The 15,024-nt window shown below is 53.4% G+C and overlaps 1 protein-coding gene across 5 annotated transcripts in view; it reads right to left on the bottom strand.

Annotated features, from left to right (window-relative positions):
* The window catches only part of Anks1a (ankyrin repeat and sterile alpha motif domain containing 1A), a 156,379-nt gene that overhangs the window by 55,117 nt on the left and 86,238 nt on the right, over window positions 1-15,024 (bottom strand). For all 5 annotated transcript variants that reach the window (XM_052162934.1, XM_052162935.1, XM_052162930.1 and 2 more), the window contains 2 exons: window positions 13,810-13,930; window positions 306-895 (listed from right to left, as the gene is read on the bottom strand). In XM_052162934.1, coding sequence (XP_052018894.1) covers window positions 306-895; window positions 13,810-13,930 — 711 coding nt within the window. The remainder of the gene's footprint in view (window positions 1-305; window positions 896-13,809; window positions 13,931-15,024) is intronic.

Genomic DNA, 15,024 nt, shown 5'->3' with positions numbered 1-15,024 from the left:
GAGGACTCACAAGAGGTGTCATGGCTGTTCTGAAGTAGCTTCAGGCAGATGACTTCCAAATGTTTCCAAACACATGTCATTTCTAGGAACCGTCCCTCCCTCCCTCCCTCAGCGCTGCTCTGCTGGGCCTCCGCCCTCAGGCTTAATTAACTATTTGGGGACCTGTCCTCAGGGTTGTGGGCTCTCAGCAGAGGACGGGGGCAGCCCCGGTCCAGATCCAGGTCCCAGAAGCCAGCGCCTGGGGAGTTAGGGCGGGCTACAGCCAGATCCTAGGGGCAAACTCTCGGAGGTCACGGCAGACTTACCTCATCCCACTCTGAGGCAAAGGAAGGTGACTTCTCCAGCCTCTTCTTCCCGATGCTGCAGTTGGACAAGGACTCGCTTCGACTCCCCATGGTGGCGTCCTCGGTCGGGGAGCAGGTCAGGAGGTCAGAGTCAGACTTAGACAAACTGCGGCTGAGTTTGAGCTCAGCTTTGGGCTTGCTGGTGGGAGGGGCTCTGCTTCTGGGCCCGCTCTGGTCTTCTTCCTCAGTACCAGCAGGGTGCAGAGGTGCTGTGTGAGTCAATGCGTCGAGGTATGCTCTGCCGCCCGGGGCGGTCAGGGATGTCAGGCCTGCTGGCAAGCCCGCTCTCTTGCTTTGGTCCAGGATGCCAGGCTGCGGGGCTCCAGCACCTTGCACGCCCGGCTCTAGCTGCATGCTGGTCTCTGGGCAGGCGTCCTGCCGGGAGCACTCGGGGTGGCTCTGGCTGGGGGCAGTGAGCAGCTGGAAAGGGTCCTGCCCCACCTCACACACTGGGGAGGAGCCGTGGAGAAGCCCGGAGAACTGCCCCGGGACCTGCCCGTCCTGCCCCTCCACAGAGTCCTGGCTCCGGCTGCCGCTGTTCTGCCTGTGGTCTTGGAGTGGACAGAGAGAAATAAAAAATTAAACGTGGCAAACATCAACAGAGTTCCTATGCAGTGCTTGGTGGCAGAGCGGAGTTCACAACGGAGAGGCAGAGAGAGGCTGGACGGGCTGGGGTGGGGGGAGGAGGGAGGAGAGAGCAGGGAGAAAAGCAGTTTCACATTGTTCACGTTCAATCTGTACCCAAAGTCAGAGCAGTTAGGAAATTCCGCACACTGGCCTGGCTGTGCTCTCTGGCAGCCACCCCTCCTTAGATCTCTGTTAACGTTTACGACCAGACCTTGCTATATAAGGCGGGAGAAGCCGAACTACAGACAGAGAGGACACGGGTAAGGACAGAGTAGGGACGGAATGAGGGACAGCAGGAGTGTACCAGTGAGAGTGACTCCCCACTCTGGATACATTTCCATAAAGGCTCAGGTTATTTAGAGCCTCCCGCCCGCCCGCCCGCCCTTCCTCTGGCAAGCTGACTAGGGGAAAGGGAGGCCACGACCGCAACCTGCGACTTCTGGAGTTCCTTAACTGAAAGTGCACAACAAAAGCACGGGCAAGTAACAGCTTCCTGTCTCCTCCAGCCCACTCAGATCCACATCCACGCCTAGCCCGTCCGTCCGTCCTTCCGCAGGAACAGACTTTTCTTTTCTTTTTTTCTTTTTTTTTGAGAATGTGTGCGCCTCACTGCCAACACTCACAGCTGCTCTTGTTTGTTTAAGTTTAACCTTAGCTGATCCGCTGCAAACGGAAACAGTCTAGTTCGGCAAGCGGGAGACAGCTGCTGCTCTCTAGAAACCTCTTACACCCTAGAAATCTGACACTGCTAGTTCCTGAGGCTAGCTACTACCACAGGCTCAAAACCTTGTGCTCTGAAGGAGCATAAATAACTGGCCAAGTCCACCCCTCTCACCAGTGCCCTCCCGGGACACCCTGTGCGAACTCAGTCCTTGTACGGTTTTACCCCAGTGCCATCTGCAGAGGCAAACACCAGACCCCGCAGCAGCTCCCACCCCAACGCTAAGGTCCAGGCATCTTGTCTCTGTGGTGTTTGGAACCAGACAACTCCCTGATCCGCCCGAACTGCCCAACAACTGTCCGTAAGGCTGGAGCTCCGCGGAGTTGAGTGTGTGGTTCCAGCCTTCCCACAGAGGAGCCATCTGTGGCTCGGGCATGGCGTGCTCTGCCCACGGTGGTTGGGCAGACGCTCACTGCTGGCGGCTTTGCTCCTCTCTGGCTGTGTGGCCTTAGCTGCAGTGACAGAGCACCTTGCTGAACATCTCCATGTAAAACAGTCTGGACTACACAATGCTTAAAAATCCCTTACTGCCATGACAGTGAGGGGAACCCTGGTCCCAAATGTCCCTTCCCCATACGCACTCTCTTGCGTATAGGCTAGCAGGTACAAGGTCCCTAAGGAGACCCTGCACACCACGCAGTGGCAGCTGGGGAGAAGGGGTGCGTGACATACATATGAGGTGCAAAGCAGCCACCCCAGGGCGATGCCAGGGTCTCAGTGCTGCTGTTTCTGAAAAAGCCTCTGCTGACCAACCAGCTCCCTCCAGGGCCCGGGCCTCGAGCAGGGGACAAGGTATAAACAACTCAAGAGTTCTTCAGGTGGGGGGGGGGGGGGAGAGAGATGGAGAGAGAGGGAGAGAGAGAGAGCGAGCACATGAGCCAGTGAGAGAGCCAGTTTCAGTTAGCATAACTGGGGCCCGAGGAGGCCATACCTTTCCAGCTGCAAATACCTACAATGCCAATGTAGCCAGAACAAAGCTGCAGGTGACTGTGTGTGTTGAGGCCACAGAGAAGGTCACATGACCACAGAGGCTCGGGCTCCGGACCACAGTGCTTTCCCGGGGAGGCTCAGGGCAGCAAAGCTGCAGCTGTCCATAGCTCCTGCCCTAGCTGCACTGTCCCTGCAGGCTTGAGGAAGGGGCCTGGGTTACAGGAGCACTCTCCCCTCTCCCGGGCTCATAGTTAACCATTTGTGGGCAGCTAAGAAGCCACAGAAGGAAAACTCGGCAGCCCAGGCCTGGGCCCGCTTGGCTCACCCCCCGAATGGTAGGTCGGAGAATGTTCTGGCTGCTTGCTGGAAGCTGACAATGGAGACCTTCACACAACCACTCATTCATACCAGCCATCAATGAAGAAAGGGAGGCAGATGCCAAGAGCTTGGCACCAGAGAGATGCCAGGGGAAAGCAGTGGGCGGGGAGAAGGGGTCGGGGCGTGCAGGACAGGGATCCGCGGACGGACAGAGCTCTGAGTCACAGACAGTACAACTCGCAAATGGTCACAGTTATATGATTTTCCCCAGGAAAGACATCCGCACCCGAAGGGCCCGTTGAACCACAAGAACTTTAGTGTGTCTGTCTGTCCCTCTCTTTACTGAGACACGGTCTTGCTAGGTAACCCTGGCTAGCTTAGAACTCTGTAGTCCAGGTTGCCTCCAAATTTGCCATCGTGCCACTTAGTGCTGAGACCACAGCTGCCTGCTGCTATGCTCACAGGGATCGTAGTGAGCTAGCACACTGTCCACCCCTCCAACTGGACCTGACCTAGATATGGCGGCTTATGGGACTTTTCTATTGCTTGAATAAAACACCACGCCCAAAAGCAACTAGTAGGAGCCAGGGGCTCACATTCTGAACCATGAGCACGGAGCAGAGAGTGTGAACTGGAGAAGGTGTGAATCTTTAAACTTTCAAAGCTCATCCCTAAGGCCACACCTCCTCCAACACGGCCACGCCTCCTAATCAGCCCAAACAGTGCTACCAACTGGGACCAAGAACTTACTCGTCCAAGGCTATGAAGGACATCTCATTTAAACCACCACATGGTTCAAATCTATAATTCAATTCAGGATTCTGAGGCAGGAGGACTGAATTTCCGACCAGTCGGGCTATTTAGCCAGAGTCTTTCTCAAAAAAGCAAGAAAGCAATATATTTAAGACACTCCTACACAAGTCAATAGATGGAACATGACTACTCAGGTCTTCAGGTCTTGTCGCATACTCCAGCTGCCACGGGTTTGCTACTCTCCTGCCTCCAACTTCCCAATGCAGGGGTTGTGTGTGAGCCCCTGTGCCTGGCTCTGGATGGTCTCCTGTTCAGGCAGGCTCATGTCTAGTCTTAGAGACAAGGTATTAACAGCATAATATGGAATCATGAAAGAGACCCTGCACACATTATTTGATATCTTTGTCTATTATTTTCACAACTTTATGGAATTGCTCAGAGAGCTGAACTGTGGACGGGGAGCACTTAGGTCCCTGCTGGGATGCACCAAGCTGAGATGAGATGCTAATGCCCTCTATCCACCGCCACAGCTCCACTGAGACCACCCTGTCCTCACAAAGACCAGCCAAGAAACAACTCAAAACACGAAAAGTCCCTCTGAGCATCTGTTATCATCAACATCCTCCGATCTCTCCACATGGAGGAAGAAGCAGAGATGTAAAAAGGAAGTCTAAAGCCTGAAACTCGGCAGCAACACCGAGCGGCCGGCCACATGTCCTGGCTGACTCTAAGTGTGTGCGTGCGTGCGTGCGTGCGTGCGTGCATCCCTGCCTTCGAGGGCATGCCCAGGTAATACAGAGATGAAGGAGCCATGCCTGGCTTCACGCAGGAAAAGGAAGGCAGGCTCGGAAATGGATGCTCTGGGGAAGGTCAGGTGTGACTGGGGTGAGCTGGGAGCCTCTGGGGTGGTGGGCTCTAGCCTGGGCTTTGAAGGGGAAGGGAAGCTTTGCCGGGTTAGAGAGGCGGGCACGTCCCCAGGAAGCACACTTCCAAATCCTGCCCAGAGCTTGTGGAGGAGCAGAGAGCAGAGCCTCCCCGCCCCTCCCCCCAGTCCTTCCGGGAGACAGAGGATCTGCACAGGGGAGGCAGGGTGTCTCCCCCTCTCCCAACACCCAAGTTCCTGGCCTGCCTCCCAGGACAGCAAGCAATTCCCAGCAGGGCATTTTTGTTCACTCAGGTGCTGGTGTCCCTTCCCTTGGGGGCCCTGGAGGCAAGGGGGTCTTCTGTGCTGCACATTAACTAACTACCCTGATGCTCTGCAGGGGCCTCAAGGATTTTGGAATAATAATGTTTTAATATTTGCACATTTCCAGTAATCTGTGCTCATTTCAGCCAGGACAGAAAAATGCAGTTCACGTAAGGAGCTGAGTCAGGCTACTACTGTCCTGCTTTCTGTCCTTAGGGTTAGGGCTGAGTGCCGGGTCACAGTAGAGAGAGCCCCAGACACATGCCCAGCAGTCCCAGCACAAGGCTGCACTGCTCTTGGAGGGCACATGTTTCCTCTAGGACAAAGGTCCTGTAACTCCTACAGACCATAATCTAAGAGAGTCCATTCCAGACCACAGCAACCCAAGAACAGAGCACAACCTGGGATGGGTGTCAGGAGGCCCAGGTGTGGTCCATCCTGGGGATTTTCCCTCTTGGGATCGGTTTTTGGAACATGAACAGCTGGGACGCATGAGGTCTGAGACACCCTGGTGTGAATGTGTGATTACATCCCGTCTCCGTGGTCCCTCCCAGTTCTGTGACTTGAATCGGGGTTTCTGACTCAATGGTTCTAGTCACATAAAGATGTGGGTCTGAGTCAGTGGACTGGGGCTTAAGTCCCAGCTCTTTCCCCACTCCTATGACACAGGGACAAAAAGAGCCCCACCCTGAAGCTGCATCTTGAGTTACACACAATGGGACCAGGAGAACCACCCAGCATGGCGCCGGGCTAGGCGGACGCTTAGCCGGAGAGCTGCTGCTGGCTCTGTGTTCTTCTCTATGCACGGCAATGCCCGCACAGAGCTTGGTTGATGTTCCTGACTCTGTTAAGGGGATGCTTTTCTAAGTGGGTCTGAAAGCAGGCCCAATAAAACCAAGAGCTGGAAGTCCAGCAGACTTAAGACTTGGTTCTGCCCATGGGGACAGCCCAGGCCTGGGACTCTAGACTGTCCTGGTGATCTTACCTGTGCACTCTGCCATTTCCCCAGTAACCCAGGAGGCAGTTCACCACCTGCCCGTAGCCCTCCGCCCCTCAGATCCCTGGACCCTCCCCATTAACAGCCTGGCCTGGATCAGGTTCCTCCAGCTGTAACACCTTCCGAGTGACTTCCAGCGCCTGGCCTCTCTGACCACCCCCCACCTCCCACCCCCGGCTCCCGGGCAGTTCCTACGTCAGGTGTTCCCAGCATTTGCTTTCTCTTCTGCAGCTGTTGTGATGCTGTGCCTGCTGGAGTCTCAAGAATCAACTAAGACACAATACACTCCTCCACCGACTCACCTCACCCCTCGCCTCCCCCAGGGTCCCTGCCTAAGCTCTGCACCCAGCTGGCTCCCGTGGCTTCCCTTCAGGAAGCTCTGCTCCTTGTCCATGGCCCCTTAGGGCCCTGACAACCATAAAGAACTGGTGTTCTTCACACAGATGCTGAGGCTTCAGGAAGGCACAGGACGCTGAAGGTCCTGGCCAAGAGAGAACAAGCAAGAGTTCTAACACAAGCCTCTGCCGGGGCCTGGACTTCTTAAATCCTTCTTCCTCTTTTCTGAAAGCTCTGGTGTCACCACCAGAGTGACTGTCTCTTCTGTTCCGAAGGGCATGACATGGTCTCCCCGGAAGACAGCAACACAGCCATCCTAAGGGTTCCCTCCCTTCTGTCACCTTGACAGAATCCAGGGACTGCTGTTCCTTGCTATCTGTCTCAGAGAAGCACAGCTGCAGTAGGATTGACCAGTGGCCCCCCAATCACCTGAGACTTTTCCTAGTCTTTTTCCTCTAGCTCGGTGGTTGTCACCGGACAGCGTGGACACTGTGTTAACTGGGCGGGCATGCTCACTGTCCTGGGCTCCCCTGACCTGGGATTTCTAGCCACGGGTGACAGAGGGTGTGGTTGTTGCTTAGGGCGGCTTTCCTCTGCGGTGGGAAATTCCCAGCTGATGTGAATGTGGGACCGTCTTGTCCTGGCTCCCCACACCTAGCTTTTAAGGCTGTCCTTTTTTTTTTTTTTTAAGAATTCTTTATTTATTTTATTTATGAGTACACTGTTGCTGTCTTCAGACACACCAGAAGAGTGTATCAGATCCCATTACACAAGGTTGTGAGCCACCATGTGGTTGCTGGGAATTGAACTAAGGACCTATGGAAGAACAGCCAGTGCTCTTAACTGCTGAGCCATCTCTGCAGCCCAAGGCTTTTTTTTTTTTTTTTTTTTTTTAAAATTTGCCACCACTGAACTGCACCATAACTGCACCACTGAAGAGACACATTCACCTTTTGGGGACTACCACTGGGAAATGCTTTCTCCTTCCCGTGCTAATGGCTGGAAAGTGAACAGCCACCTGGGTGTTCACTAACACCTAAGTGACTAACAGGAAGTAGCAGGTCCTGAATGCAGAGCTCAATCAGTCTGCAGCCGTCATTCAGCGCCCTGGATCTTCAGCATTCTTGTAATCATCAGAACCATGTTTCTGGGCATATTCACACAGATGTTCTCCGAGAACTCGGAACATTCGGATTTAGCATCGTCCCTCAGTCCTGGCGTTCCCAAGTGCCCAATTTTACTGGTTGTGTAAGACGCTCCCAGCCAGGCTGGAAAGCTAGAGGCAGCCCTGCTCACCCACACCCGGCCGCACCTCTGTCTCCTTACCCCTCAGACTTGTCCCAGTCCTTCCTCCTCCCTAACTTCCTCCTGCCCCTCTGGGATAGGCTCTGGTTACCACCAGAGATTCAGGAAGGTTCCTGGCTGCAAGCTATTCCTGTCTCCGTCTGTCCCAGGCTCAGACTCCTAGATTCCACCCCTCTGAGCGCGTGGTTCCTGGGCTGTCACCCCACTCCTGAAGTTTCGACAATACCACTCTGTCTCTGGAATAAACACTGACATTTGAGACCCAACGCTCTAGGACAAGTTCTCTTTGTTCCGGGGGTACTCTCCACCTCCTCCCTCCCTCCCTCCACCCACTGTTGTGTGCCACGCCCCTGCCTGGAACCTCTGGTGTCTCCCCAGTCTTGGCCTATTGCGTTGAAGTTTCTATTTCAGGACATGGCTCAGACACTCTTCATAGGGCTATCTCTGATCTCTTACGTGAACATAATTCGTCTCACTTCTGAACATCAAACTGCTTTTTTAAGACCACTTTCAAGTGGATTTAACATATTCTGCTCCCTTTCACCTATTTTCTATATTTATCATATAGATCTCTGTCTCTGTCTCTGTCTCTGTGTGTGTGTGTGTGTGTGTGTGTGTGTGTGTGTGTGAGAAAATATTCTGTGGCAGGAAACACAGAGCCACTACTCACAAAGCTTATTTGATGAGAAGGCAAGTAAGCCATCCTACGCCTGCAGCAGCAGGAGGAGGGCAGCCAGAGGCCTGGCCTTGTCAGGAGCCTACATCAGAGCTGGGGGAAGATGCTGCCCCATGAGATTCGACTGCCAAGCTGTCATTCACAACATCACAATGGCATGCGAGCTTCTGCCACGAAACACCCGCCTAGACCTTCAGGTAGAGAGAAGGGACAGAACACGGCAAGATCGTCTCTTTCTGAAAGCTGAGTAAAGGGGACTCCCTGCTCAGCCCTGGACAGGGGTCACCAAGGTGACAGGAGCAGAGGGAGAACTGCAGACAGAGGACAGGCCCCTCCCCTCCGAGAAGATCAAAGTCTTCTCACTCACTGGCTGGTCTCAGGAACAGCACCTTGACTGTCTGGAAAGTCTTGGAGACCCAGCCGCACTCTGTGGCATTCCTGTGCCCGGCTCTCCTCAGAGTGGCCGCTGCTGCTCATGCTCTGTCACCACGTCACAGGCCCAGAGTGCCCAGGACAGTGGCGTGACTAGTAGACCTACTGGCTACTTTCCTATGTGCCATTCAAACTGGAGAGCCGCGCCCGCAACTCCATGTGGTCACATGTCTGGAATGTCTGGAGTACCTCAGTCACACTGGTCCTAACTTGGGGACAGTTTGAAGCACAGAGGATCTCTACTTTACTTATAACTATCATAATGCCCCATGGGCCTGGTGACTTTTTGGGGGACATGCCTTTTCTGCGTCACGGATCTGCTGAAGCGTTCTCCTGTGGCTGGGTGTTTCCATCCTATGGGTGTGATTGACATTTCTGGTGGGATTTCTCCTGGGCTGTGGTAGGCTCAGCGCTTCTGCTCTCTGAGACTGAGAGTCAGCTTTAGGCAAGTTGGGTTTAGGCTGGTGTGGCTCAAGTTGTCCCAGACCCAGGGCCAGATCTGTCTGTGCAGTCTGTGCTTCCTGGAGTGTCTGACTCTGGGACCGGTCCCAGGAGCAGTGGCACTCCGCTTAATGCACAATTTGTAGTCACTGAACTCAGACTGTCACAGTCCTGACCCCACTCCCACATGCAGCCAGCTGTGCCTATCACTTAACTTAGGCTGTTCTCCTCCTTCAGATACAGTGTAGCAGCTGCAAGGAGGCTGGCGGCCACGGCGAGGCCAGCGGCCACAGCGAGCACGGCGAGGCCAGCGGCCACGGCGAGCATGGCGGCCACGGCGAGGCCGGCAGCACTTGCTTGCGCTTGTGTCACGGCCACTCTGCTGCCCCTGCTGCCCCTCTCCCAGCCTCTCCTCTCAGGGCCACCGTGCCACATCACAGTGTCACATCTGGGATGCTCTTGAGTTCCAAGACTTAAAGACCGCTTGGCCTCTGGCCTCCAAATGATGGTGACTGCAGTGTGCATGCATACCTCACCCAGACACCGTTAATTTTAAAACAGAAAATTAATTATAAAAAAGAAAACTGACAAAAGAAAAAAAAAACAACCACAAAAACATAGGCATGTCAGAAACTAAATAAGCAGGAGTGCACATCTTCAGAAGTGAAGGTGTTTCCCAATTTTGTTTTCTGAAGCATGTGTTTGTGTGCCTTTCACACTGCAAGCATGTATGTGTATGCATGTACATTTCATGTCCCGTGAGACTAGGTCTCTTACTGAGCCTAGGGTCTTACCACTAGGCTAGGGTAGCTGGAAGGTCCTCCTGTTTCTACTCCCTGGTGCAGGGATTAGGAATTCTTTTTTTTTTAAAAAAGATTTATTTACTTTATTTTATATGAGTACACTATAATGATTTTCAGACACACCAGAAGAGGGCACCAGATCCCATTACAAATGGTTGTGAGTCACCACGAGGTTGCTGGGAATAGAACAGCACTTGGGAAGCAGAGGTAAGGCAGGTGGATTTCTTTGAGTTCAAGGCCAGTCTGGTCTATAGAGGGTGTTCCACCCACTGCCACACAGATAAACCCTGTCCCGGAAAAACTAAAAAGAAGAAAGGAAAGGAAAAGGAAAAGGAAAAGAGAAAGGGAAAGGGAAAGGGAAAGGGAAAGGAAAGCAAGTCACGCTTCCACGCTCGGCATCTTTATGTGGGCTCTGGCGATCAGGTGCCACTTCTCTTGCTTGCCCGGCACGGGCTGACAGGGCTAGTGCCCAAGCCCTTGGTGCTAATTTTATTTTTCTCCTTAAATAATTGTTTTTTGCAGATGCCCAAAAAGGCCAGAAGAGGATCCTACATCCCTGAACTGGATAAGATGGCTGTGTGCAGACTCATGTGGACGTCATGGGGCAGACCTGGGTCCTCTGCTGCAGTAGGGCCGTGTCTTAACCATGTGTGAGCCGTCTCTACAGCCTACTGTCTACACAGTCTAGTGCTGTTAACATCACTGCAGCAGTGCATTGTGGGGTGGGCACAATCCTGGAGGTGAGGGTGTGTGTGTGTATGTGTGTGTGTGTGTGTGTGTTTGAGCGTGCACAGCATGCCTGCAGCAACATAATTTCCAGCAGAGACACCCTGGAGACACATACATCCACCGGGTACAGATGAGAGCTAAGAGATGGACCTTCAGCGGTGACTGAGAAAGCAGCAGCTGACACGTAAGGACCAAGACAAGTGCTGTAGAAAAAGCAGATTCTCAGGGTGGCTTGTCACATGTGATCCTATGCTAGGTTAAATGAAGCACGACTCATCTCACAGCCACTACTGCGTGAAGGCAGCAATGGCGGGAATGGGCCACGCTCACACAACTCGGAACAAAGACAGGCAAAGCCTTAGCATACCGTCTCCATTCTTGTAATGCTTGCTTTTTTTTCCTTTTTAGTGCGTATATACCAGTACAACTAGCAAGGCAATTCAAAAGCCTCTCCCGTTCCACCCCACACTACAGACTAAGGTAGGCCCAGAGTCTGTCCCATTAATGCTGACGTAAATATAACCTTTGGAACACAGGTCGGTTAGATCAGAAAAGATGCATAAAAAGCTGACATTAAAGGAGAAGGAAAAAGGAATTATCCAGTAGCCCTTCAGGCCGCTCGCTGGCGGCCTCACTTCTGGGCTGGCGGTTTTCTGCTTCCTGACAGGACATGCAGGGCTTCTGAGAAACTACTTGAGTTAATGCCTCACCGCCTTGTCTGAAAGTCCCAGTGAGCCAGGCCAGAGGGCTAGCCTGGGCTAGCTTTAAGGTATAAGCCACGACAAAGGGCTAGCCTGTAGGCTGGGTACACAACACAGTGCTGCAGCACTCAATGTCCACAGCCAAACAGGACAGAGCAGCAAGGGGCAGAGGGGCAGGCACGAGACCAAGTCTTCCTTCAAAGCTCTCAGCAGCTGGGAGAGTTCCCGAGCGTGGGGCAGAAGAGCTTCACCATGGACAACCAGCAGCCAGGAGATAGCCCCTCTGCCGACCTCTGAGCTGGCTATGTGTGGTCATTCTACATGAAGCCCCTAAAAGAATCGCCCTTTCTTCAAGAAGCACCATCTTTTACACACGGGCCTGTCTCACCAAAGTTAATCTCCATGGTCCTTTTAGAAAGGGGGGCTCACACTGTAGCCCTACACAACCTTCAACTCTGGAACTCACAGTAATCCCCCTGCCTGGCTCCAGAGCACTAGGATTCCAGGTGTGAACAGCTACGCATGGCTCCTGTGGATTCAGACTCTAGAGCAGGCACCAGAGCCTTGCCTGCTCTAAATTTAGAATGTCCCCACAGGATGGCAAACTCACCTGGCCAAGACACCAGAGCGTCCTGAGCCGTGGGACTCAGCACCAACCCACACACAGACGCAGTGTGAGCGTGGATGGAAATCAACACCCGGGTTCTGAGAGTAAACAGCGAGACAAAAGAACAGAAGCTCAAGACCCTTGGGGAAGAACAGCAGCCGTACAGAAGCAATGCGACCACGGAGAGGTGTGCTGTGAAGGCCACACGGCTGCGTATGCACACTACATGTCCTCAAGATGGAACACACCCTAAGTACAGAACTTAGAGCTAAGACATTTCTAGAAGAAAGTATGGGGGCTGGAGAGATGGCTCAGTGGTTAAGAGCACTGGCTGCTCTTCCAGAGGTCCTGAGTTCAAATCCCAGCAACCACATGGTGGCTCACAACCTTGTGTAATGGGATCTGATGCCTTCTTCTGGTGTGTCTGAAGACAGCAGCAGTGTACTTACATATAACAATAAATAAATCTTTGGGCTGGAGCGAGCAGGGCCCAAGGGAGCAGAGGCCCTGAGTTCAATTCCCAGCAACCACAAACTATCTGTACAGCTACAGTGTACTCATTCATATACATTAAATAAATAAACAAATAAATAAATGAATAAAAAAAAAGTACAGAGAACAACCACAACCTGGGGCTGGAGCGAGTTAGTGACATGCCTGCCCTGTCACTGGGCCTGAGGCCTGGGTTACAATCTTGAGCCTCCACCTAGAAAATGCCCAGTGTGATGTGTGTGGCTATAGCACCGACAATGGGTAGGAGAATGCAGCCAGGGGACCCCTCGTCTCAAAATGTAAGGCAGATCAGGCATGGCAGCACAGGCCTTAGGCCAGAACTCAAGAGAGGCAGAGGCAGAGGCAGAGGCAGGTGGATATCTGCGTGCTTGAGGCCATCCTGGTCAGCGAAGAAGTTTCAGGTCATCCTGGGAAGTAAATAAATCAATAAAGCAGAAACAGCCGAGAAGGCACTTGACACCAACTTCTAGTCTCTGCAACCAGACCTACATGTGCATGTACATGCAGGGCCAGGCACACTCCACAATCTCACACACACACACACACACACACACACACACACACAAATGCACACACACCCCCAACACCCATGAACACACATCCATACACACACACACATACAAATGCACACACACCCCTAACACCCATGAACACACATCCATACACACACACACACACACACACACACAAAACTTATGACATTATGAACATTAAAGACAAATTACACTTTTCCAAAATTAAGATCTCGAAAGCAACTATAGGACTGGCCATAAACCGAGAGAGAAGCTCGTTCAGTAAGGAAGTGGTCAGTGAGGTGGGGTGGGGTGGGGTGGCACAGGCCTGTGAACTCTATTTATGGTCAGCCAACAGAACCAATAGGAGGCACGAGGCACGCACGGTGGAGGGCCTCGGAGCCTCAGGGAGCTGGGAGAGTCAGGCCCTGCGGATCCCACCCTGCAGCCTGCTTGGCGCCTTGCTCACTCACTCCCCTCTGCAGGTCAGAACATGCACCCAGAAGACAAGCAGCTGCAGAGCCAAAGCATGGTGGTCACAGGTGATAGCCCGTCATGAACCTAACAAAGGACATTCTGTCCTGGTCAGACTCAGAGTCCATCGTGGACCCACACAACCTAGACTGCAGCTAGCACAACAGGTTCCAGCCAGTCTCCACAGAGGTGCAGCTGTCCTGTGTCCTGCTCGCACAGCTGTCACCTGGGTGCCCTGAGCTGTCACCTGGGTGCCTGCAGCTGCCCTGCTGCACTCAGGGAGGCTGCATGTCCATCCACTCAAGGGCATGGAGTCCGGGTATTGAACGAGACCGAGCACAGGACCCTCGCCATCCCACACTGCGCGCACCCCTTCCTGTGCCGTGGGAGTGGGGTGGGCATACCTTCAGTCCTCCCGTCAGTGGTCCCCAGCTTCTTGGTCTCCGCTGTGAGCAGCAGCTCATACGGGTGCTCCTCGTCTTCCTGGGGGCCGCCGCCCTGCACCCTGGCTCTCACAGCGAGGCCCTAGGAGACAGGACACCCAGATCATGTTGGGCACAGCGACAGGGCACAGAGGAGGGATGGGGAGCTGGGCATCCTGTGGCGTCTAAGGTGCTGTCTGGTCCCTCACCCGCTCTGGCTCCTCTCTCAGGGTTGACTTCCTGGAAGCCTGCTGTCCAGTGCATCAGGACGGGACACAGGCCATGACAGAGCGGGCCTGGTGGCTGGGTGGTCCTCAGGAGCACCACTCCCGGGGGAGCTGTGACTTCTGTGGCACTACTGGCTAACTCCAGTTGTTACCATGTGAGCCTGGTACCCCCATGCCCACGGCCCTCTGCCACGCACCCTCCAAGCTACAGTGCAGCGCAGGCTCCCTCACCAGAAGCTAAGGAGCAGGCCGAGCTGCTTCAGCTCGTCTTCGTGGCATTCTGAACGGGGAGCCAAATAAACCTCACTTTATACAGCACTCAGATTTGGATGTTTTGTCAAAGCAACAGAAAAATCTCAAACAATGTCTGTATGCTAAATCTCTACAGTCTGACTAAACTTCTTTTTTTGCCTCATTTTATTCTTCAAGAGATAAACCCTAAGCCTGTCTTCCCTCCCCCCTCCCTCTCATCCTGTGCTCTCTGTGGAGACTGCTTTCCTAGCGGCTGTTACTTAAGCTGCACCATACCTTGCCTTTTCTCTGTGCTTCTTCTCTGACACACACACATACACACCCTACCGAAAGGCCAGTATCCACCTCTAAAGGAAACAAGAGGCTCCTGGTGCTCAAGCCTTCCCCGATACCTGACACAAACTGGCCTGTCCTCGTCCTCTTCCTCCTTCTCTGCTGCTGCTGCACTCCTGGATAGCCTGGAACTTGCTATGTAGACCAGACTAGTCTCAAACTTACAGAGATCCTCCCGCCTCTGCCTCCTCACGGCTAGGATTAAAGGCCTATGCCACCAGAGCCAGCTTGTGACCATCTTCTTCAGGGATTCTAGGAGCCGTGGGAATGAAGCGACCCTAACCACTAGCTGGCTTCCTACCACGTTATAGAGTGACTTCTATAGAGTCAGCAACTAGCAGAGTGGGTTTCCGGGCAGCAGCAGCTGCATCTACTGAGACGGCGC

This window comes from Apodemus sylvaticus, chromosome 19 (genome assembly GCF_947179515.1).
Source record: "Apodemus sylvaticus chromosome 19, mApoSyl1.1, whole genome shotgun sequence".
In the NCBI taxonomy this organism is placed as follows: Eukaryota; Metazoa; Chordata; class Mammalia; order Rodentia; family Muridae; genus Apodemus; species Apodemus sylvaticus.
Note: the sequence above shows the minus strand (reverse complement) of the source record. Positions and strands in the feature narration are given on the sequence as shown.